General features: G+C 35.6%; 1 protein-coding gene across 1 annotated transcript; it reads right to left on the bottom strand.

Annotated features, from left to right (window-relative positions):
- Positions 1–8286: 8286 nt before the first annotated feature.
- Positions 8287–25413, bottom strand: LOC128017382 (5-formyltetrahydrofolate cyclo-ligase). Its single transcript, XM_052602750.1, has 3 exons — positions 25152–25413; positions 21274–21538; positions 8287–9101 (listed from the first exon to the last, which is right to left on the bottom strand). The coding sequence occupies exons 1-3, from the start codon at positions 25260–25262 to the stop codon at positions 8875–8877; spliced, it is 603 nt and encodes a 200-aa protein (XP_052458710.1). The 5' UTR covers positions 25263–25413; the 3' UTR covers positions 8287–8874.
- Positions 25414–26591: the final 1178 nt, after the last annotated feature.

Below are 26591 nucleotides of genomic sequence, written 5' to 3'. Positions count from 1 at the left end.
TTATAATAGCGTTCAGTAAGTGAATAATTATGAATGAAATTAATAGTAAATTGCAGCAGTTTTTTGTTTAATAGCAAATAGGATATATATATATATATATATATATATATATATATATATATATATATATTTTTAGCCTTTCCAAATAGTGGGGGCAGAAAACAAACTCTGCTCAAATAAATCACCTGCCTCTTTATCTAAAGCAATGTTTGAATGCAAAATAGACTGAGGTTAACAGATTACATTTACGTCTGTTTGATTGTTTTTATAACAACATACACATAAATCATAACTTGATTTTTGCAAGAATTTTTAACCGATGCTCTACGGTTAACAGTGATTTTTGATGTTTCCTGCTTCTGTTGTATTCTGAACCCGTTCTGTATGATGTCAAGAAATTCTTCCAGCATACTGTATATTACAAAGGCAGAGAGGAAAAAAATTGTTACTATACTACAGTTCCTAAACATTTTTATATTTTTCTTTACCACAGAAGCCCTGTCCCAAGACGCTCTCGAGTTACGTTGAAACTGATGATTCCCCAATCTTCCACAATGGACTTCACATAGGATGAACTGTTTCCAGTTTCAGCAAAAAAGCAAGAATTTATGAATGGATGACTGCACCTTAGCACTCTTCACTGCCACTGCATGCCTCACCTGGGCCACAGAGAAAACAATGTTGCTGCCTGTACATGGCACAATTAACCTCTACCCTTACAGCTGAATCAATGCAGTAACACTGTTAACTACCAATGATATTGTACCAAATGTTCAGACTGAATATACAGAGGAGAACTGGTCCCCAGTGTTTTTGGTTAGTTTGGTTTCTCCAAAGGTTTTTTTACTCCAGTATCGACATCTTACAGATTTTTCTTTATTAACCACGGTTGCCTTTGGCTTGCTTGCTGTATGTATGATGACTAATGCATTTAGCACCAACTATTAAAACAGTCAGGGTGTTTTTGACCATATAGACACAACAGTTTGTCTTTCTGTAAAGATTCTTTGAAAATGTTATGCATTTTGAAAAATGTATAAATGTCTTACATTGATAGTGTTCATATTGCTTGAACATTTATATGTAAAAAGAAAATGTGTAAAATTACATTATAATTGCAACTTATAATTAACAATTATAAACTAGCTGTATTTTTAGTTACTTTCAGTGCACAAACAGCCATTATTCACTTACAATTACTGATTTGTAATAGTACACATAACTGTTGTACTATTTTATGTACTGTGTTATATGAGTTAAAGTCAATTACAATTGTAATTTCTGTCATCATAATGAATTTATGTAGTGTGATAATTGCTGTATGATTTTCTTTGAAAACAATAGTTTCTTAATATACAATCAGCAATTGCAATACATGAACTGCTTGTAAGCAAAACCATATATAACAACATAAGTACTTATTACAATATTGAAAATAATGTAAAAAATTACATGAATTAGGTAGTAAGTCAAAATAAATAATCAAAGTGTGTGTGTGTATTTATATATATATATATATATATATATATATATATATATATATATATATATATATATATATTGTACGTAGGTTTGTTTCTACTATCCCACAATCTTTTGAATTTGTGGGCTAAACGTGTTTTATTCATCACAACTGAATTATTATTATTATTATTTTAGAACTGGAAAATATATTCAAAAGCTGTGCTGAGGCGTTCTAGTAGTAACCGAATATTAAAACTAATTACAATGCATTATTTATGAGATGTTACTAGTTTTATGACATTTAAAAAAACATTTTGATCGATTACATTCTGTATGTTGCTTTTATTAAATTATTTTAGCTTGAAACAACAAGCTACCGCAGCTCCGATTAGCCATACAAGTTATCGCGATAACAACTTTTGATCAGGCATTTAAAACAGCTACCGCCTTGGTCCTAAGCGGACTCGATTTCGCGGGGGGACTGGATTTCTCACCACACCGGTGCCCGGTCTAGGAAATGAGGGAGGGGGGAAAAAGAAAAACAAAACAAACCAATAGCAGCAAACAGAGGCACGACAGAACACGGCTTGACAGGATCAGACAAAGTGGATACACGGGGATTGTTGCCGAACAACGATCTGGCACCGATAGGCGCGACAGACGGGAATAAATAGAGCAAGAGATGAACACATTGAATTCAGGTGAGCGAGGTCAAACCATTAGAAACGGAAACTGTGATAATGAGGGGGAGGGAGGAACGCCAAAGATAGGTGCAAGACGAGCGATCAAAACCAAAACAAAACACCATGTGCGCACGAGATGCAGACATATACAGAAACACACACACACACACAAGAACGGGGTGATCAGACAGTGGACATGACATGTCCATTCATGTTAAGGTAAAATGTACATTTGGAGATTAGTCATACAGTAGCATAATGTGTAGTAGAGTATGAATAATATGAGTAGGCTATACACGACAAACACTGGCATCCAATAACCCTGAATAAAAGCAAAAAAGATCTTAGTCTGTTGGATCACAGAGGACCGCACACTTTATTGTTGTTTTCCCTCAGCCCTTTGAGACAGGCTTGATGACTGTCAACAGCTCCTGTGCCTCACGAAGTAAAGCCACCCAATTTGCACACCTTGTCTTTTCCTCTCATTGCTCTTCCTGTGAATTACTCGCAGTTCCCTCTGGAGCTGTTTGTTTCTGTCAAACAATCGCTCTCCTGTTCCCAGAGCTTCCCGCTACCACAATGAGCAGCGTGAAACGAAATGAGAAGATTTATCCTCAGTCATAAACACAGAAATATGTTCATTCTTTCCCCTCTCTTGAGTGGAAACACCACATGCTGTAGATCGAGGGGTTCATTCACTGTTTTAAAATAATGTATTGACAGTAAATGTGTGAACAGTTTTCCCTTTACGGACCGCTCACTCACTTAGTTCTCAATTATGAACATTAATACCTAATATACTTTTACATTTAAACTAGTTTAAAAAAATATAATGAAATAGGGGACGGAATGATATATTGATGTGATAATTGAATAACAAGGTCGGGGCCATACTATGGAGTCAATTCAGTGCCATATAGTCGCAAAAAAAAGTATTGCAATACTTCATTTTCTTTTGCAAGTCTTTATTTTTGTTTGTAAATAGCACATTTATTTTTTCTCAATAGTTTCCAGGGAAAAACAGAGGTTTTGACAGGTATGCATTCAGTGTGGCCTTCAGGCTTTAATGTAAATGTAATTTAAATGTAATTAAATTTAATAAAATAAATGCAAAATGTTATAGGCCCTATCAATCATAACATAGAAGTCATATTTGATATCATATAACCTACAGTATATTTATTGCGATTTAAAAACAACTTAAGTGTGGTTAACTGCTTTAAAAAGGTTTTGAGTGTAGTTTAACTTAAATTTAAATATACTTTTAAACCTGCCTTTAAATTTTGGCCAGATGGAGAAAGCTGGAATATGGACCATGAAATCACACCAATTGTCAAAACAGCTTTACAGAAGAAACACCAATTTTGTGGGGTGCTTGCAAGTTAAATTTTGCTTCAAACTAATAAAATAATGGACCATCTGCAGTCGTTCCCTTTTCCTCTTGTCTCCGCTCTTGTGGAGAGGCTGGATCCCTGTCCTGCTGTCCTGCCAAGACAGACTCCAGTGGATGCCAGCCTGTGACTGTGTGATTTCTGCCCATGAAGGCTTCATGCTAAGTGCTATGTAAACTGTTGTGAGCTGCCCTCATCCTCTGGCACAGAGGAATCAGTTTATAGGCTTCTGTGGAGCCACAGTGAGCGGGATCCTTTTGCCAAGCCATTAAAGCATGTATTAAAGCAATGTATACTCGATGCAAGCCTTTAATTCTTCAAAGGACTCTGAAACTGTTCCTCCTACTAAATCTCATATGATTGCCATTCATGCCCAGAAAGCTTTGAAGGGATGTGCTGCTAATTTGATTTGAGATGTTCCATGAATATTCAGTGCTCAAATAGAATCTATGACTACATGTATAATTCAAGTCAGGATTTAGGTGTTCGAACAAAGATTAGAATAGTTTTAAAAGTATGGCTATTGTGTAGAAATCAGAAACATATATATATATATATATATATATATGACATAGTGTAAAGCATCCACATGGTCTTCCTGATATTGTACACCTTAACTAAACTGAAAATGTTTTCATAAAAAAACTATTTAAAAAAAACCTGTAAAAAATAATATTCATAATTTGAAATAATTGCAATTGTTTCTTACGTAAACCAAATTGGATTTTTTTTTTTTTTTTTGCCTTTGCCTTTGCAACTACTTAAAGTGAAGCTAGGTAGAAATATTATATCCAACCAACCAAACAAAAAACAAAGATAATTCAAAATATGAATTAATACTGCAATAGCATATAAATTTATAAATACTAAAATAACACTGGGTTCTCCTCATAATGTGATGCAATTTTAAAATGGCTGCCATTTTATTTTACTTATAAACCATTTTACTTTACTTATAAAAGCCCCCTATGTGTAAAATTATTTACTTAATATATTTTGTGTGTATAGCAGGATTATGCAATTTAGATAGTTTAGTAAATATAATAAAAAATATTCATATCATCTGATATCTGCAATATAATGTGTATAATAATGTGGGCGATTCCTACTAAAAATGAAACTGTTAAAATGAATGATTCTTAAAAGATTTACAGCAAATATTTTAATTTCATTCCATTCTGCTTCCTGAAAATCAACATACCAGAAGTACACAAGACTCAAATACAATGCAGTAATAATCTGAAGTTGTTAAAAGTTGTGTCAGAAGATTCAGTGTTTTCAAAATGTGTCTTAGTTGTAGTGTTTCGAAGCATTTGTGGATTTGTTTCAATGCATTAACTGTTTATCTTGGCATCTATCTAATTTAATGACAATCACATCATCCCTCAAACATCTTGCCTTAGGTTGTCAATGAGCTCAGTTCTTGGTCCTTCATGAATCTCGGTCCTGTTTTCCTAATGACATTCTGATTTATTTCTCTCACCTCTGCTCACAGCATTCTCCATTAACAGCGAATGAAACATTCATGAAGGAGAATTATTTAATAAACGTTGGTCGAAGACCAAGGCAGGTCTATTAATCATTAGTTTCCAACAAAACAAGATTTCAGCCTTTGTTGTTTTAGGATTGGAACCACTGTTCTTCTTTAATGTGTTAATTAAAAGTTATGCAGAAACCCTGAAACAAATGTGAGTCTTGTTAATGTTTAGCAACAGTGGTGGTATCACAGTAAAGTTTTTGTTAGTGCAAAATAACCAAAGCCTTTTTGACCCTTACTGTTATGACCAACCTAACCTTGAAGACAAATTACAGACATCCTGCCAGATAAAAATCACAGAATAAATATTTGTGTTTGACAAAGCCACGCAGCTTAAACCTGAAAAGTTCAAAAAGCCTGAAAGTTGGAAAAGTTGAAAAAAGGCCACATGCAGCCTACTTTTAATACTTCAAAATTTTACGGTTATGGATAGGTGGATGGATATATTTTATGCTATTACTGTGTGGCTGATCAAACTCCAGATGTGAACTTCTGGTTGCTCGGTATGTTCTGCATCATCTGGCTTCACCTGTCAAAGCATGAATCTCATCCAGCGAGCGTCTTCATTTCACCTTATTAATTCTTTATAACGATCGGTCGTGCTGTGAGCTGGCATTCCCTTTGATTTTTTTTCCCTCCAATTAGTCATTCCCGTGAACCTACTGTTTTTGACCAAGCAGGAGGCAGTTTAAGAAGATAAACACAGAGCTGGGTGAGGAAACCTTCTGCTGTGTACTGAAAGCGTCCTCGTATAACGGACAAAGTGCAGCTTTATTTTAATCATCACATCTATTGGGATTTCTCTGCAAATGCCAGACATTCAGAATATGAACGTATCACACAAACATGCATCTTTTTTTGTTGTCCCTTCCTGACCAGTTAGCCAGAGGGCCAACGTTGAATTCAGATGAATTATTTATTTATTATTTATTTATTTTACTTTGAGGAACTTAAGCCCTCTTTTATAAAGATATAAATAAAATTTTATATATATATATATATATATATATATATATGAAAACAATATAATTAATAATATTCTTAATGCAAAAAATAGAGAAATTTGAAATATTACTACAATTTTAAATAACTGTTTGCTATTTTGATGTGCTTTACAACATAATTATTTTCTGTGAGTCAAAGTATAATTTTTAGGATCATTCTTCCAGTCTTCAATGTCACATGACCCTTTAGATTGTTTGATGAACAGAAATTTCAAAAGAAAAGCATTTATTTATTATTTATATCTGTGACATTATAAATGAATTTAAAGTTACTTTTGATCAATTTAATGCATCCTTACAGAATGCAAATATTAATTTATTTTTATGGCCCATGTCTTTGATACTACATGCAATGAGTCAACATACAATGCACAAAGAAGCAGACAGAAAATTTAGTTTTTGAAAAACAAAACAATCAGTGCTTGATTTAATAAATAATGTTTTACATGAAGCAGCATCAGTCTGCACTTAGCTCTGTTTTATGAATTCACAGAGAACAGAACAAGAGTCATTTATGTAAGTGCACCCCCTGATTTTCTGCTATTTCTGCCTCTGTCATCATCTGAAAAGGACCAAATCGGGCACAATAACACTTGTTCCTGTAGTCATCATGCCGAACTGCTCTGTGGAACTGCATTCATCTTGTGTTTTGTTCTTTACTGCTGCGTCTGATTTTACTGTTTTGATTGGACTAAGAAGAGCTCGTCTACATTACTGTGTTGTCTCATAGCAATACTTCTCATCTTCCCTCAGTAGAGGTCTGGGGGTGTTTGCTTTTCACCTCATTCTCCGTCTCTGGGCTTAGAAGCATAAGTCTCCTGAATATATGTTCATAGAAGCACAATCAAAATGTAGCTTTATAATAAATGAAATGCCACAAGGAAAAATTGTATCCTGATAAACTTAATGCAACTGTATATTTGCATTCAACAATTCATCTCCTCTGTATCTCTCCACATCAGTTTGTAGAATATGAGCTGAACGCAGACAGCTTACGCTCTTCTCTATCAGTCACGACACAAGGATTTTCATTTTGGGGTGGAGTGTCCCTTAAAGTTTTGGTTCGAAAGGGTTTTTACGTTGGTCAAAAGTAGAACTTTTTATATTGAAAACAAACAAGCAAGTCCAGCCCAGATGTGAAAAAGTAAGGCAAAAGTACTATAACTTTCTATTAAAAGTAATGCAATTGCTTACTCTTTTAGGGAGTAACGCAATATTGTAATGCATTACTTTTAAAAGTACTTTACCAAGATGAGTTTATTTTATTATAAATGTAAGAAGGTGCAATTCGTAATAAGGCGGAATAAGTACTACCTTGTACATAACCAATCGCCAGTTGCTACTGTCATTATGTTAATGCAGATAATGTTAGAAGCTTTTTTAGCGCTATTTGTTAAATAAGAAACAACATTCATGGGGCAGTTCATGTCAGATTTTGATGCTGATTTGAAATGTTATTTAAATGTGAGTGGTGCAAGCAGCTTGAAAATAGCAAAAATAAACAAAACTACATTATAGCCTTCTTAACTAATAAATTCTGCCATTATTTACTCTCTCATGTTGTTTTAAACCTGGGGGGGCATGAAATGTATTTCAGGACAAGATAAGAGATCATCTCAGAGAAGTTCGCTGCAATGAGGTCAACACAGAGATATATGGAGAAAGCAGGAGGCAGATAGAGAGTCATTGTGGCAGAGCCTGTGACTATTTCTAACTAATTTTATCCAAATGCAAATGAGAATAGAACAAAGACTTCAATTTAAAAGGCTCTAGTATGCAGTAATGCAATGCAGTTGCTTTTTCAGGTGTTAATGGTCAAATGTCAGTCGCCAATACCTTTTAAAGCAGGATAGTGAATGGACCGTATAATAACAATGTTGAAAACAGTTATGCTACCTAATATCTTTGTGAAACCATTGATACTTTTCCCTCCAGGATTTCATAATGGAGAGAAAGTTCCAAAGAACAGCATTTATTTGAAATGGAGATCTTTTATAACATTATAATGTCTTTATTGCCACTTTTGATAGATTTACTGTCTTTTATGAAGAAAAATATATTATAAAAGAATAAATTTAGAAGGCACATTTTTTGTTTACACACGTAATAACTAGTCGATAATAGTGTTTCAATGTGAGGATAGGCCTATCAAATCATTTCAAGTTGAAGAATTTCAGAAACATCATGCAAAGGAAATCAAGTAAGAATCGGGTACAGAAGATCATTTTAATGCAGTCGTTTACCAAGAATGCAAATTCTGTCATTTATTTATTCACCCTCATGTAGTTTACATCTTGTATGCCGTCATGTTTCTTTGGAACACAGATTAAAAAAATAAAAACACAATGAAAACAAGATAAAGTGCCATACAAGAAGTCAGTATAGTCTTCCGAGGCCTGACCGAGGAATAGAATGAAATTAAAATTTTACTTGTAATCTTACCTTCCATCAAAACTAAAATAGTAATAGGCTACTAGTTTGAGTTTGAAAGATTTCAAAAACCAAACATAATATAAATGGCATACAGATTTAAAACGACACGAGTGACAAAATAAAGACCACATTTTCATGTTTGAGTGAACTGTTCCTTTAAAGTCAGGAAAGACTGCATACAGTATTTAGCCTTTTTGTAGTGAGCGTTTGGTGATTCTTATGCTGATACAGAAACTCTTCTATGAAAGGAGTCCCCAGACATTATTTGAGATGAGAATATGGATTCCATCCAAGGAGATTTAATGCATTTCATTTAGAAACTAGATCAATGTCGCTAGAATCATTTGTCTGACTGGTCCAGTTCATTCCTCATCTTCATAGAGGACTTCATCAATAAGAATATCATGTTCACCCACTGGGACTTCAGCACACAGCTGCTCTTTGAAAGCCAAGGCGATGGTGTACGGTTTTCCCTTCGGGTGCGTCATACAGCGCTCCAAATACGTGTCATAGAAACCTTTTCCTCTGCCAAGCCGATTCCCCTTCTTATCAAATCCCAAACCAGGCATGAGGATAAGATCTAGTCCTCCTGTAACAAAATTAGAAAGGAAAGACCGTAATTAAATAAGATTATGCGGATTATGCAGATTTCCTTTTGGAGCTCAAATTATGCACAATACCGTGAATTTCCAGGTCTTAAGAACCAAGAAACGTGCAGGGAAGCCAAACATGCCCCAAAATGAAACCGCTGAGTGGATTTTAAGCAATTCAGACGATCATTTAAGAGCTATAAGCAAAGAGCATCTGCATGTGTGCTTAAAAAGATACATGAGGTTTATAAGAGAACATACTTCATCCACACTTTTAAAGATTTCTCTGTTCGTTTGCAAATATATTCTAGCTATTTATAATGGAAAAAGATGCATCATGCATGCTTCTTAATTGACTGTTATTATAATCAATGCATGTCTATTTTTGAATTCCAGTAACTTCTTTCAGATGATAGTTGTAGACATGTAAATCAATGACAAATAGCAAATTAGTGGCTAATTATTAGTATTGCACAATAGGCTTGAAGGTTAGCTGATTAACACAAGAACGTGGCAGTAAATGCACTGCAGATGTTCAAACTAATATAATTTTAAATTCTGAACAAATTGTTTTTCAAAATGTGATTTCTTAGAGGAAGCATAGCTATCAAACTCAAGAGAAGGACATATACAAGGCAGAGGATACAAAGTCTTTAATAATCCACATGGGGTAATCCAAAAGGTGAAGGCAGAAACGCACGGACACACCGACGAGACCAGACAACCAAACACTGAACAGAATGCAACTTATAAAGGGAACAAAGAGGGTAATTGACAAGACACCCATTTGTACAAAACGTTCAGTGAAATGGTTCACTCACGAATAGATTTATGCTGATCCAGTTATAAACCCATGTGTGTGCAAACTGTTGAAATGTCAGAAATCCATTAGCATGTAAACGATCACACTGAACTGCATTCAGCAAATTATGTATTAATGAATTAACTTGCTTCTTGTGATGAAAAACAAACTACACATTAATTCACACAATGAGCCTCATAAGACATGATTAGAACCAATTTCTTCATTAACTGTTCATTTTTACATAAATTGTTACATTTAGTTTAATGTGATCATTTACAAACAAAGATTTATGTTCTGCTGTTGTAGCCAGCAAACATTTCTAATGAGCACGATGTGCCTCGTTCATGAAAACATTTTTTTTTTTCCTTTTCTGTAAATGCATTTGCATTTAAATTGCATTTCAGTTTCAGATTCACATTCGGTTTACATTCACAAATGAGGTCCTCTGCATCTAAAGACCTTACAAATGTGCCGATTTTGAAGACAAACTATAAATGACGGTGGCCAGACAGTCTGATTTATTGGCTTACGTGAAATCTGTAACTAGTCTGAATTTGAAACACAAGCAAAACCATTAAACGTTGATTTCATGGGTGCAAACATCTCACAATCACATCCTATCCCTGCACGGCTTGTTCAATATTTCACTGTCAGCTCTGTTCTAATAAGCCTGTCTTCAACATTCTTTAATAATGCATCTACGCAGAACAGGAGTATTACATAAACATTTTTTAACATGACAGGACTGTGTTGGGAAATCGTTAAGGAGTCGCTTTAAATAAAAAGCAGATGGTAAGATGACAGCACTTTCTAAGAGCTTCTACGGTTACAGTATGTACTTCAAAAGTGTTAAATGGCTCATATGATATTGCTAAAAAAAACATTATTTGGTGTAATGAAATGGGTTTATGCGGTTTAAGGTTCAAAAACCACATTATTTTCCATATACGGTACATTATCGTTTCTCCTCCATAACCCTGGTTTCTGAAACTCATTGATTTTTACAAAGCTCATCGGTCTGAAAAGCGAGGTGTGCTCTGATTGGCCAGTTATCCAGTGCTTTGTGATTGGCCGAATACCTCAAGCATGTGACTGAAATGTTACACTCCTTAACATATTGTAATGCCTTGTCCACAATATGGACATATGGTGTATATATATGTATACATGTGTGTGTATATATATATATATATATATATATATATATATATATATATATATATATATATATATATATATATATATATATTAATGGTGGGCCGTTAACGTGCTGCGTTAACGCGAGACACTTATTGGGCGATTAAAAAAAATATCGCCGTTAATTTATTCTCAAAGTTGGGTTGGGAGCTGGGTCTATACTAAGCAAGCTATGATGACTTTCACCTTGATATTTTATATAACCGACTGACTGAGGTCAGCCTAAAAAGATGCTCAGGACAGTTGACGGGCCACTGCTGCGCATCGTCACGAAAGCTTATCTTTCTCACGTGTTATTAAGCCTTACCGCTTGTCGATTTAAACATTAAAGCATCCAAACACAAGACGCGGAAAAGCTGAACAGAGTAGCTGGTTACTGGTGTTCGGTGCGGAGAGAGAGAGAGAGAGAGAGAGAGAGAGAGAGACGCGTATCACGGACAGCAAAACTGAACCGAGCTCTCTTCTGCGAAGTTCTCCTCGAAGTCCCTCCTGCACCTGAACGAACAAATACAAATCGCAGTTTGAACAAACAAAAAGATGTGAAAAAGCCCAATTCAGTACTTGCGGTGTTCTGGTGTTCAGGGCTCACGCAGAGAAAGGCGTCTCGAGACGCTAAAAATAAGCGTTTTCAAGTGTTTTGATCAAAACACTTGAACATCGAATTTGCTTATTTTTGCTCTTGTGCCGACAAATACATACAAAATGTCAAAATATCCACATTGGAAAGTATGCTCGAAAAAACAGTCAGTTATTTCTTAAGTGAAAGTAAACAGTTGAGGAAAAAAATGGGATGTGTATTATATTGGATGCGTTCATCGTCTCTTAAAGGGACCGCGCCTAATTTAGCTACTGGCTGCTGTAATGTTAATCCAAGAAAATGAAAATCACTTACTGCTCTTGACTGAATTACTTAGTTTTAAAAGTCAAACCAAAAATTATTCAGACACCAGATATAATTTTTGATATATATAGCAAAACTGTAATGTAAGAAATGTTGAAGGTGTCTGAATAAATGTAGGTTTGATTGTATATTTCATTTTTACATTGAAGACTATCCAGTGCTATTTTACATTTAATTATTTGGTTTCTGTACCTTGACACCTTTAAACTTGAAAATAACTTAAACATTGTGTAAATAGTTTACAGCTTTTTCAAGCACTTTTTGGTGCATTTTGGAAACAGGAGATGAGCCCCTTTTCTAATGCACCACCTAGCTTGATAAACCCTTTCTCAAAGACTTACTGTTTGTCAGTTTTATCTGGGTAACACATATTCTGAATGCCGTCGGCAGAATTTGAAAGAGCCATTTTAATCTAGATTAATTTCAAGATCACAGTGAGATTAATCTAGATTTAAAAAATGTATCTATGCCACCTATATATATATATATACACACACACACACACACACACACACACATATATGTATATACGTTTTTTTATTTTTTATAAATGCTGTTCAGTTAATTTTGTTTTTTTTTCAATCAAAGAATCCTAAAAAAAATACTAAAACTATGAGGCACTATTTTCAACATTTATAATAATAAATTAAGACTGGAGTAATGCTAGCCGAAAATTCAGCTTTGATCAACGCAATGAATTACATTTTACAATATTCACACAAAGCAGCTATTTTGTAATAATAATTGTAATAATATTGTAATAATTTCACAATATTACTGTTTCTACTGTATTTTTGATCAAATAACAGCATACAATGGTATTTTCAATCAATCAAACAATCAATAAAAACGGACTTCAACAAACAAACCGATACACACATTTTTAATTCACTAAAACAGCTGTATTTGTGAGAGACTCATTTCATGTATGGTTAGGCATATACACTACGAACAGCTGCGTCTATGTGATGCTTTTCATATACAGCCAGAAATATGAGAGCCATTCCAACCAGACGGCACACTTCATTAAGTCCAAATGTTTGTTGGAATCGTATAAAAACTTGCTGATTTACAAGCAGCATGGTTTGACCTTAAGGGGAAGACGGTGAGGAATGGAGTGTTATTGCTCAATCAGACACACCAACAGATAGGCAATGAAGTTCAATCCGCCGGAGTCAAACCATTCAGTCCTGTTAGCACTTAGTGTCACAGTGATGTACAGCCAATACAAGCATGCAAAGATTGTCCAGAACACAGATTCAATGCTTGTACCTCCTTCAAACACACTCACACACCTGTCATTTTCATCACGGCTCGATTTCATTTAACAACATTTAACAAGTCAATTTCCATTTGACTGGTTTAATCATAATATCTACCTAAAATTACCATAATATTAACCTAAAACAATATCTAAATGGCTATTATAAAAGTATTAAATGAGGATTATACTCATTTAAAAAAAACTATAACAATATTTAAATAAAATATAACATTTGATTTCAGCTATTTTCTAAAGCTATACGAACTAAAATGACTAAACCAATAACATAATAAAATAAATAACATATACATACACACACATACATATATATATATATATATATATATATATATATATAAAATTACAAATTGAAAACAGGTTATAGCAATAAATAAAAATAATAATGAAAATGACAAAAACTAAATTTTAGCTAAAAAAAAATGTTTAACTAAAATTAAAGTGAAAAGTGAAAATATAAAATAAATTATATTTAAAAAATCAACCAGAATGAAAAAATACATAAATCAACAAACAAAATTTATGTGAACAAACACTATAATAAAGTTTAATTAATCAATGATACTAAAAAAACACTATTTTATACCAAAAAAACTTAAAACTAATAAATAAAATTAGTAAATAATACATATAGACAAAATTTTTTTTTATAAAAGTGACAAAACAAACATTACTTCAACTTAAGAAACATTAAAGTGAAAAAAAGACAATCTAATTCAAAACAGTAAAAAAAAATCTAAGAGTTCATGCACAATGCTAAACTAAAACGATCATATACAGGAATGTTGTTTCAGAGGTGAAAGAGGTTGCTACATATTAATGAAAGATTTTAAATCTGCATGCACTGAATCGTCCACAATAGGACCAGAAATCTGTATGTAGAAAGCAAATAAGTTTATTTCATGTAGACTTAAAAGGCAAGAGAAAGGCCGCAGGATGTCCTGAGCTCAAGGAGACGGTTTCACTCCACATCCACAGGAACAAAATGCAAAAAAAAAAATATATATATATACACCCACTTTCCTCTCTCTCACACCGGGACAGTTTAGTGCGATTACACCCTCCTCATGTGCGCTTCACATATCAGCCCCCATTTCTCCTGAACGGTTGTGTATTTCATCCCCTCTTCTCTCTTTAATGCACACATACACAAACACCCCATCAAATCTGCAGCCTAAACACCCAGACTTTAATCTCTGAGTTATTACTTACTCCACAGGGGTCTGCCGTCCTGTAACACCTGCCTAGTTTATATTCTCCACCACACGGACGATCTCTTTCTTATTTGAGTTAGAAAACATGCCATTCTTGCTAGCATGTACGATTTACTTAAGCTATAATTAGCCTGATGATAAATTATAGAGATGAAGCAAACTGTATAGATGATAAATTAGGATGATTAGATGAAAAGCACATCTTTGATACCCATAAACCCCCTACAGTCACAAAACCCATAAATACTATCTGTATGCATGCAATAGCATGGTTTATGAGTCATAACTCACTTATGAATATATTAAATATGATGGTAAGTTCATGACTCGGGCAGTATAACAAAATATACTGCACAAATTTGACAATAAACCCTACTAAATTACAAAATAATTAAGAAATTAAGAAATTATAGAGAAAAACCCCATGCTAATGCATTTATTTTCTGAATACACATTTCTGATCTTATTGTGCATGATTTATTGGTAAATATTATTGCAATGAAACGCATAAACCACCTTCAACCTCGTCTTGCTTCTGTTAACACCCACTTTTCAATCACCATCCGATGAATTTCTGATGGATAAAATCAAGTCTTGCATAACTGTAAATTTCCATAATATTCTGCACTAATTTAATGCATACATTATAGAAGTACAATGTATTGCCAACTGTATTTCATGATAAATGCATGGCTCCAAGTCACACATTTAGAGAGAATCTTATGATTACAGTAAAACTAGGTGGCGCTGCAATCTTTAGTCTGTTTCTACTAAAGATCTAGCAAAGGCTTGTGTTCAATGCAATATACAACATTAATAACTGATTCTGAATATACTTTCAGAGAATATGAAGCCAAATGTAACTGTGGGATGAGAGCACCATCTAATGGTACAATACGTTCACCTTTCCACATCAACTAATAGCTGTAAAACACTTTCCTCACATTATAATTATACTAATATTACAGCTCTGCTAATATGAGCTCATTTTGAAGCTTGTTTGTTGGGCTGCACAATTTGGACAAAAAAAGTGCTTATACATCAATATGACAATGATGATGATAATAATAATAATAATAATAATAAGTATTATTATAATAATAATAATAATAATAATAATAATAATAATAATAATAGAAATCATGATTATTAATATTATAATATTCAACTTAAATCTGTTAAACTGTTAAAACTGTTTTTAAATCTGCACTATTTAGTCAAAGTTGGATTCTAAATTTATTATTGAAATATTATAAAATATTATATTAGAAAATATTATTTTGTAATACTTAACTGTAAAAATCTAGTATTTAAGAAAAGTGTGATCACATCACAATAAAATTATTTAGTTATTTAATCTGCACAATTTGGTCAAAAAAGTTGTGATTATAAATAAATATGAATATAATAGACATTAATTATTATTATTATTGTAACAACAATGAGTTTTACATAGTAATTAACTCAAATGATATATAGGGAATTTGAATAATTAATCAGGAATTTGATTAATTTATATCTCAGATGACAGTTACATTAAATTTGATTGATTATGAAAAATAGCTCAATTGCCTATAACAATAAATAATCACAGGGCACTGTAACTTACTCATTAATATGTCAATATTACATTCTTCATATCAATTATTGTGATATCTCTTACTGTAAATTACTGCAAATCAAACCGTGGTATGTCCAGCAAACCACTGTAGACCTATCAATTTTCAATAAAGTTATCACACCTTATAATTCAAGGAAAAGTATTCTCTGGCCATGAAAATATTATCCTATCCTTATGATAAATTTAGTTTCTAAATTTAGAGCTTGTAGCTATAGATCAGACACATCTCAGTGACTCGTAATGTGAGTGGGGTGGAGTCCAAGCCAATCGTCAGTATATGGGTTTTTAATAATTAAACTAGTAATACATCAAACTACAAATCACACAGAGTAAATATGCGTATGACAATACAAACAGTAAGCTTTATACAATACATAACGAATCCAAATAAAAGAGAGAGAGAGAGAGAGAGAGAGAGAGAGAGAGAGAGAGAAAATAGAATGAGATCACATAAGGTGCTCAGGTATGAAAATCATAGTCAGTAACTTTTGGAAGCCAACAACAAATCAGATCATAACAACACTTTAAACCAGCATTTAAATCTCCATAGAGAAAGTGATACTTGCAAAAGTGTCCCATGTGCGTGGCGTGTGCCGGAGGCCACGTGACGCGCGTGCACGCTTCGCTGGATCTTTGCGTGAGCGTGGAGCACGTGGTCCTTTGTTCTGTCCTCGCGCGGTATTTGAAAGGTTCAACAAACAATGTCCCAGAATTCGTCTTCCTTGCGTGAAGAGGCGAATAGTTGAATAAACTTAGTAAAGAAAAGAAACGAACAAAACGAAAGCTCTCTAAAGGAGCCATTAAAATGGCTTTTTCTCTCAGCCCCTGTGCTGAGGGGGTTTGCGCTATGAGCGCGGCCTATGGCCGCGCGGAAGCAACGTTGGAGAGCAGCGTGTCCGAGAACGGAGAATAGGAAGAAGAAGAGAGAGGACCTTGTTTGGTCAATTCTTATAGCTTGAAATAGGTCACGCCCCTTTTTCGCGTAAACAGCCAATGAAAGTCCGCGATCTGAAGCGGAGGGAAAAGTTCCTTTGTCTCTGTGGAGACAAACCCCCCCTGGAGATCTAGGCTTGTCCAAATTCCAGGGATTATTCTAGCAAGTTTGTAATTCAGATTACATACATATTCTTACTTTGTTCTAGATAAATGGGTCTGTCAGAGCATGACGATTAGAACAAGACTAAACATAATATATATATGATCAAAACATGAAGTTACATTCCAAATGTATTTAAAGATTTGCTTAACACATAATAACACTGCAGATGTTGGGAAACATCTAAATGTACCAAAAGGGAATATGTAAAACATGTATAAAACATAAAAACAGAAAGTTAATGAATACATTCCATAGAATGCATTGTTCAAAAGAAGCCAGTGATTTGGCTTCTCTCCTGTCCTGAGTGGTCGTAAACTTTTACAACCTGCAAAAGTGGGGGTTGCAGAAACATGGCTCTCTTTGAGAAGGTTGAAGTGAGGAGAGACATTTCCTAAAGTATGAGCTTGCAACTTATACTCTTCACATAACAAGGATTAACCATTTTATGCAATCCATAAACATAATTAAAATACATATTAATAATAAAATGAAAGTAAGGAACTTATACGAAAAGTTCCTTTGTCTCCAGTGTTGGAATGTCTTTGGGGGTTTTCATTTCTTCTTTGAAGCTCGCATGGGCATCGTAAATAATTTAAGTCCAGCCAGGCTGGCGCCAGGCCAGGCACTTGGTGCAAAAAGAGTTTCATTTGGAAAATCTGAATTAAACACATGAATCGATGATCTGCATATCCGTTACACAATTATTATTATTATTATTATTATTATTATTATTATTATTAAAAAATAAAAATATTTTTGTAATTTAACTGTATAAATTAAAAATAAACTGTACAAATTTACCTGCAATATCAGAATCAGAAATCATCAGAAATCAGAAAGAGCTTTATTGCCAAGTATGTTTGCGCATACAAGGAATTTGTTTTAGTGACATAAACTTCCAGTACACAGAGACACCAACACACAGACAAAAAAAAAAAAAAAAAAAAGGTAGTCAAATAAATAAGTGTATAAACAATTGTGCTATAAATGATAATGGAATAGGATTGAAAAAGATGCAGGGATGTACTAGGATGGAGGGGTAACAAATAAATATAAGGATGTTGCACTTTGTTTGCATAAGCATAAGTGGGGAACATTTAACTGTTCATGAGGTAGATTGCCTGGGGGAAGAAACTGTTTTTGCGCCTTGCTGTTCTGGTATTTGCGGCTCTGAGACGCCGGCCAGATGGCAAAAGTTCAAAAATGGGGTGACTTGGATGTGAGGGATCCAGAGTGATTTTATGAGCCCTTTTCCTCACTCTGGATGTATACAGTTCTTGAAGGGTGGGCAGGGGAGCACCAATAATCCTTTCAGCAGTCCGAACAGTTCTCTGTAGTCTTCTGATGTCTGATTTTGTTGCTGAGCCAAACCAGACAGTTATAGAAGTACACAGTACAGACTCAATGACAGCTGAGTAGAACTGTTTCAGCAGCTCCTGTGGCAAGTTAAACTTCCTCAGCTGGCGAAGGAAATACAACCTTTGCTGGGCCTTTTTAACAATGGAGTCAATGTGATTGTCCCACTTCAGGTCCTGAGAGATGGTGGTTCCCAGGAATCGGAATGACTCCACTGCAGTCACAGGGCTGTTCATGATGGTGAGTGGGGAAAGTGCAGGGGGGTTTCTCCTGAAGTCCACGATCATCTCCACTGTTTTGAGCGTGTTCAGCTCCAGGTTGTTAAGACTGCACCAGACAGCCAGCTGCTCAACCTCTTGTCTGTAAGCAGACTCATCACCGTCCTGAATGAGGCCGATGACTGTAGTGTCATCTGCAAACTTCAGGAGCTTGACAGAGGGGTCTTTAGAGGTGCAGTCGTTGGTGTACAGGGAGAAGAGCAGAGGGGAGAGAACACATCCCTGAGGGGCACCAGTGTTGGTGGAGCAGCTGTTTGATGTGAATTTCCCCAGTCTCACTAGCTGTTGCCTATCTGTCAGAAAGCTGTTGATCCACTGACAGATAGAGCTAGGAACAGAGAGCTGGGTCAGTTTGGTCTGGAGGGTTGTTGGGATGATGGTGTTGAAAGCCGAACTAAAGTCCACAAACAGGATCCTCACATAAGTCCCTGTTTTGTCCAGATGTTGCAGGATGAAGTGCAATCCTATGTTGATTGCATCATCCACGGACCTGTTTGCTCGGTAAGCAAACTGCAGGGGGTCCAGTAAGGGTCCAGTGATGTCCTTCAGATAACCCAGAACCAGTTTTTCAAACGACTTCATGACGACAGACGTTAGAGCCACAGGTCTGTAGTCGTTAAGTCCTGTTATCTTGGGTTTCTTTGGGATGGGGATGATGGTGGAGCGTTTGAAGCAGGAAGGTACTTCACACAACTCCAGGGATCTGTTGAAGATCTGTGAAAAGATGGGGGCCAGCTGGTCAGCACAGATTTTCAGACAGGCTGGTGTAACACCATCTGGGCCTGGTGCTTTTCTTCTTTTGTTCTTCTTGAAGACCTGGCGCACATCATCTTCACAGATTTGAAGAGCAGTAGGTGTGGAACGGGGGATTGCAGGAGGTGTTAATGGTTGTGCAGGGAGATGGTCAGAATGGGTGTTGGGGGTTTCAAATCTGCAATAAAACTCATTCAGGTCGTTAGCAAGCCGTTGATTAGCCTCAGTGCAAGGGGATGGTGTCTTGTAGTTTGTGATGGCCCTCAGTCCTCTCCAAACTGAAGTTGAGTCGTTGGAAGAAAACTGGTCTTCCAACTTTTTAGCGTAGTTCTTTTTAGCCGCTCTGATCTCTTTGTTCAGTGTGTTCCTGGCCTGATTGTACAAGACCCTGTCCCCATTTCTGTAGGCATCCTCTTTGGCCTGACGAAGATGTCTGAGTTTTACTGTAAACCATGGCTTATCATTGTTGAATGTTAAATAAGTCCTGGTAGGAATGCAAACATCCTCACAGAAACTAATATAGGATGTTACAGTCTCTGTGAGTTCGTCCAGATCGGTGGTAGCAGCTTCAAAAACACTCCGATCAGTGAGGTCAAAACAAGATTGTAAATCCTGCTCCGTTTCGCTGGTCCATCTCTTCACAGTCCTTACTACAGGTTTAGCAGATTTAAGTTTCTGTTTGTAGGATGGTATAAGATGAATCAGACAGTGATCAGAATTTCCCAAAGCTGCTCGTGGAACAGAGTGATATGCATCCTTTATTGTGGTGTAACAGTGATCCAATATATTACTGTCTCTGGTGGGACATGTAACATGCTGTCTGTATTTTGGCAGTTCACGGGAGAGATTGGCTTTATTAAAGTCCCCCAGAATGATTAAAACAGAGTCCGGGTGTTGTTGTTCTGTCTCTGTGATCTGATCAGCAAGTTTCTGTAAAGCTGAGCTCACATGCGCTTGCGGATGGATGTAAACACTGACCAGAATGAACGAATGAAACTCCCGCGGCGAATAGAACGGCTTGCAGTTGACAAACTGCATTTCTACATCAGGACAGCACATCTTCTTTAACACAGTTACATCTCTACACCACCGCTCATTGATGTAAAAGCATGTCCCGCCGCCGCGCGATTTCCCCGTGGATTCTGATTCGCGATCCGCTCTGAACAGCTGAAAGCCCGGCAGATAGAGCGCGCTGTCCGGTATGGTGTCATTCAGCCAGGTTTCCGTGAAACACAGAGCAGCAGAGTGAGAGAAATCCTTATTTGTCCGAGAGAGCAGAAGGAGTTCGTCTGTTTTGTTGGGTAGAGAGCGGAGATTTGCCAGATGGATGCTAGGCAACGGCGTTCGAAATCCGCGCTTCCTGAGTCTGACGAGCGCTCCCGCTCGCTTCCCCCGTCTGCGCGTCCTGAAGCGCTTGATCAGCGCCGCCGCTCCTCCGATAACAACGTTCAGTAAAACGTCTGAATAATTTAAATCTGGTAAAAGATCTTGTGGTGTGTTCTGCCGAATGTTCAGCAGTTCATCCCTGGTGAAACTGATAGTGTTTGTTAAACAAAAAACAGGAAAAACGAACAAAAACAGTACAAACACTGGAGAGCCAAGCACTGAAGCAGCCATGCGCGGCGCCATCAAATCAATCAGAATTAAGTAGAGTTTTAAATCCACCTGAGGTCAGTGCTTCCTCTCGGTCGGTGTCCTCGTCTGCTGGCTGCCGGATGTCCCAGGACGTGAGGGGCAGCGTCTTCACCTCCTCCATGTCCTTGAGTCGTAACATGTCCATACGACTGCTCTTGGTGAAGTATCTGGGAATGAAGCAGACTTTGCCCCTCTTGAAGATGTCCTGGAGGATGTCGTCTGTGTGCACCTCATCATGCATGTTCAGGAAGACAGCGACACGCTGGCTGGACAGGTATTTGGGATGCCTGAACAACTAGGCAGAAGTTTGGATAGTTGTTAATAAACACAGTATATTTACAAATTTTATTCGTAGCATGCTTAACCAGAATGTTTAACCCATTCTTAGTTGTTTATTGCACAGTCTAGGATATGTTATTACATTTACTTGTTTGTATTAACCCACAACTTAATTGCTAAAAAACTAAACAATGACACCAAGATGGAACAAATGAGCATATACATTAGGGCTGAACAATATATCGTTATCGTATCTAGATCTAGATATGAACTTTCAAGATCTTAATATTGAAAAAAGCAACGATATAGACGATACAGATTTCCCCTCTCCACGCTCGCCCGGCATACAACTCTGGCAGTCACAACAAACATCAGTTTTACGAGTGCCCTTGACTGCACCGCTAAAGCCAGCGTGCACACACTAGGGAGGTGGGAACTATATTGTGAAAGGGGGGACGGCGTTTACATGGTGACGCGTCATTGTTTGTCACGTGACACACCGCAGCAGCAACAGCGCTGAATAAATGATCTGCTTTTATATCATTTTTCCTTTTTTATTCAGAATATTCACAAATGTGTTAGTTATGGCATGAAATATCTGATATTCCGATTGTCAAATACATGCAAGTGGAAGTATATTGTTGTTTAAACACCTTTATAACGATCGCGTTAGTTGAGCTGTATGCGCGATGGGTGCCGCCGAGTCAGTTTGTGCCACGGACGCAGTTCAGACAATCGGATCTGTTGGATTTATAACCTCTATGTTTACAACACGTAAATTCGAAATACTTAAAAGTAATACTTAAAAGTAAGTGGCTGGTGAACTGGGAATAGAATATGCACACTGTAAAACCAAACAGTGAAATTAATCAAATGAAATTAGTTAATTGCACTCAAATAATAACAAAAGTTCATTGGACTTAATTTAAATAAGTTCTGTTAACTCAAAAATTTGTTGTAGTGACTAGTGAGGTGAACTTAAAATGATTGTTTTCTAGTTCCCATAATGCTTTGCATCAGAAAACAAGGAAAATAAATTTAGAAATTAAGTGTTATTTTGTGTTTTTACACAAGATTAACATAGAGGGACATAAGTTAATACATAAATGTTGTGTTATATTAGATTTTACAAAGGTTTATGTTATGTTGGATTTGCAGTGTTACCGTTGTGGTGAAGAGTAGAGCCTGTGGTTAGACTGAGGATGGACAGCAAAAGCCTAATTTTGAGTGTATTTCCCACATTATAGGAGTTGAAAAATAGATAAAATTTATGAGTGAATTACTCCCTAATTATAAGTTCAGAAATATAATTATTTAAGATAACTCTGAGATAATTTAAGGCAACTGGAATTAATTTTTTTAAGTTTATGTAAACTTAAAAACATTTAAAAACATCACTTAAATGTTTTTGTGTAATCGGTTACAAAATATTTTTCTGTGTTCTGTGAACTTATCAGGGTTTACAGTGTAAGGTCTGGAGGTCTCGCGGCACAGTAGACGAGTTATGAGTTATGAAAAAGGACCATTGCAAGCTGAGAGCGACCGGCTTTTGTGGTGGAAATTGGCAGTAATACCCCCACCTTGCGCAGCTGTACCTGAGTGTCCCTGGGACATCAGTGCGGTCGGAGCGCGTCTCAACAGCTGGAGATATAGTGAATAAAAAACGCTCCACTCTGGACCCCGAAAATGTTGATCGACTTGTTTTCCTGTCCAATAAATTTGTAATGGCCTTATTTTGTGCATTACAATATGCCTGCCTAGTGTCGGATACGTTCAATAAAAAAAAAAACACACATGGCCTGTTCTCAAGTCCATTTAAAGTTTAATTTTTTGAACCGTTTTTTTAAATGGATTGAATCATTATTAAAAATAATCTTGGAGATTTTTTAATTGCCAAAATCATAAATGCAGCCGGGTTGAAGCCTGCAGTGATGTTTTTCTTTTGTTATGGCAGCCGTCCCCTCTGCATATATACTTTTTCGAGAATGTTGCACTCCTGCTGTTGCTGTTAGTTATTCTGAACGAAACTTCATACCAATGAATAAGAAATATTGCTGACTTGTGCGTTTCCAGCGCTCTCTTTACGTTCATCCGTTATTTGACGTTGAAAAAGGACTTTTTTTTTTGACATGGACACTTATGTCTTAAAAATCGAAAATGATTTTTTCACAAAAGTGACAGCACTAGCTGTGAGCGCGCCTGTCTCTGGCCGCCCCCCCTGACGTGTTGTGCAGGTCGCGCTCAGCAAAAGAACACGTAGTCATATCGTATCGATATCGAGATATCTTGAATGAAAATCGAGATATGAAATTTTGTCCATATCGTTCAGCCCTAATATCCATGCAGGGCCAACCCATCCTTAAATTTAAGAGACATCTATACAGTTTCTTGTACAAAAGACAATTGATACTGTCAGTGGTGACAATAATAATAATAATAGTGTGTAATATTTGATATTTAGTTTGTGTTTTTTTTTACTCTTTGCTGTACTGTTTATACATTATTTTTATGTATTATTTACACACACACACACACACACACACACACACATATATATATATATATATATATATATATATTAAATTATTATTATTTATTTTATATATATATATATATATATATATATATATATATATATTGTTACGGCCTAAGCCTTCTGAGTGTTGTATCTGTGTTTGTTTGTGATCTAATTAGTCTTTTCTCTTCTGAGTGTTAGGCTCCGCCCCTGCACACCTGTGTCCTGTTGCTCTGATGGCTCAACTAGAGTATATAAGAGAAGTGTGAACCAGAATGAAGCATGCAGCAGTGAATTCCATGCAGTGGTGAATTTTGCGTGCATCATGCTGTCCAGCCAGCCTCCGAAGAAAGCTGTGTTCTATTTGATGTTTATTTGGTTTGATCTATTTGTCAGTGTCTGTTAAGTATATTCTTTGACTTTGGTATAGTTTAATTGTTATTGTTACATGTGGAGAGTTGAGGTGAATGAGAGATGTGAGATTGCGTAATCGTTTATTAGTCCAAAAATAAATGGTTAAATTGCTGTTGGCCTCATGTCTCCTCTTATGTTGTGGACCCCTTTCTCAATGAGCATTTTTATAACAGGGGTTCGTAACAATATATATTTTTTTTCTCTCTCTCTAAAGATTCCCATGGTCATCATGCAGAAATGGCAAAATAGAAAAATAAGCCACGAAAACACTTCCAAATAATGTTTAGAGTAAATTCTGCTTTTTTTAAATATCCAAAATCTTAAAAACGAAATGTGGGAGTAGAGAATTTAAAACTGGACGAAATAATTATAGAATGACGTATTCAATGGTTATAAATAATAAATAAAGTTAATGTATTTTAACATATTTGCTGTGATAATGAACACGACGTATTACGTGGTTCAGAAATTATCTCTGTAGCCTGAGACAGCGAAATAACATTTGGTTCCCAGAACGTTCCCAAAATCTGGCATTCTAATGTTCCAGGAATGTTTTCTTTACGTAAATAGAACGTTCCCCTAAAGTCCGTCGGTTCCGAGAACGTTCCCCTGATAACATATTTACTCAGATATCATCCTGCCCCATATTACAAGGCACTGAAGGCTTGTTCCTTTCCGCTGACAGGTCAGTGACATTTACCTTTTGCGAGACAACTCGAGACTGTCTCAGTTTCTCCTGATCACTCACTGCAGACACTCGACCCTTGATTTCTCTTCTCAAAGCTTGTTTAGCCGCACGCAGAGCTGCCATAATGAATCTGCACTGCACAAACCCAGTCAGACTGCAAACAGACGCATTAAACAACAGCCCGCTGTGATCATTGTAGCAGTTCAGTTAATGATTCACTCGTGAACCTCAGAGTGGCATCTGCACGTGCGCGTGTGATCGATTAAGGCCGGATAGATTAGTCTTCCTTGAATGGGCGGAGTCAGTGTGCGGAGTCAGTTCACATGCACGCTAAAGAAAGGTAAACATTCCAGAGAAAAGCCTTAAAGGGACAGTCTTTTGAAAACTCGGGCGAATCATGAGATTTAAGGTAGATTTTAAGTTGCTACACACTGAAAGTTACTAATAATCAATAAAAGCATCATTTTGCTTGGCTTTTTGGTATTAATAAAGTCATTTGAGAGAATTCTCACTTTTTAAAACACTTGGTATGTGATTCAGATTAATAGTATGATTTTTAAAAATCTGATTATGATACAGTGTTTGCTTTTTATTTATTTCTAACAAGATTCCTTTTGATTTTCAGTTAGCGTATTAAATATAGAAATTTTAAATGCAAGTAAAATGTCTGTTTTAATGTTTCAAATAACTTTTGTGATGATAAAATGGCAAAACATGGTCAAAATAATGTTTTTTTTTCGTAATTCAGTGTAACAGATATATTTATGTAAAAACGAAACCACATACTTATTCTTACCTGTACTTACTAAAATTTAAAAAAGACATTTTTTATAAATTTGGTCATGAAACATTTTATTTTAAATTATTAAATATGCAATATATTTTTATAAATAAAACATATAAAAGACATTGTGCACTGTGATCTTTTTGTCCTGTTTTTAATGGCCACTGAGATTAAATAAATATCATAAAATAAATATTTTAAAATTAAGTATCTGCATGTTCTCGGTTCTCTTGATTAATGGCATAAATGAATAAATACTGTTTAGTAAGTGCTTTATTTTTATTGATATTATTTTAAGATTTTATATTTTAATTCTAAATTTTTATGATTTAATTAATTACTAGCTTTTCATTAAACTCACAAACCCTGCCGTTCCTTTACAAACCCCTTTTTGGCAAATCTTGATGTAATGTAACATTTAAAGCACTTCAATGTGATAAATGAGTTAGGTCAAAAGTAATTTAAAGTAATAGTCCTAAATTGTGCAATGGAATAGATTACGTTACTAACTAATTTTTTGTCTCAATCAGTAACCGATTACAATTTGTAAGTTATCAGTCAAATCAGAGAAACAGCTGCGGCTTTTTGTCATCTGTTACCCAACTTCACCTAAGCAAAACCATTTTTTGAAAAATTGCAAAAAATTGTTGAATGTGGTCTCGTAGCAA

This window comes from Carassius gibelio, chromosome A7 (assembly GCF_023724105.1).
Source record: "Carassius gibelio isolate Cgi1373 ecotype wild population from Czech Republic chromosome A7, carGib1.2-hapl.c, whole genome shotgun sequence".
Classification (NCBI taxonomy): Eukaryota; Metazoa; Chordata; class Actinopteri; order Cypriniformes; family Cyprinidae; genus Carassius; species Carassius gibelio.
The sequence above is the reverse complement of the archived record's forward strand: the minus strand, read 5'-3'. Positions and strand labels throughout refer to the sequence as shown.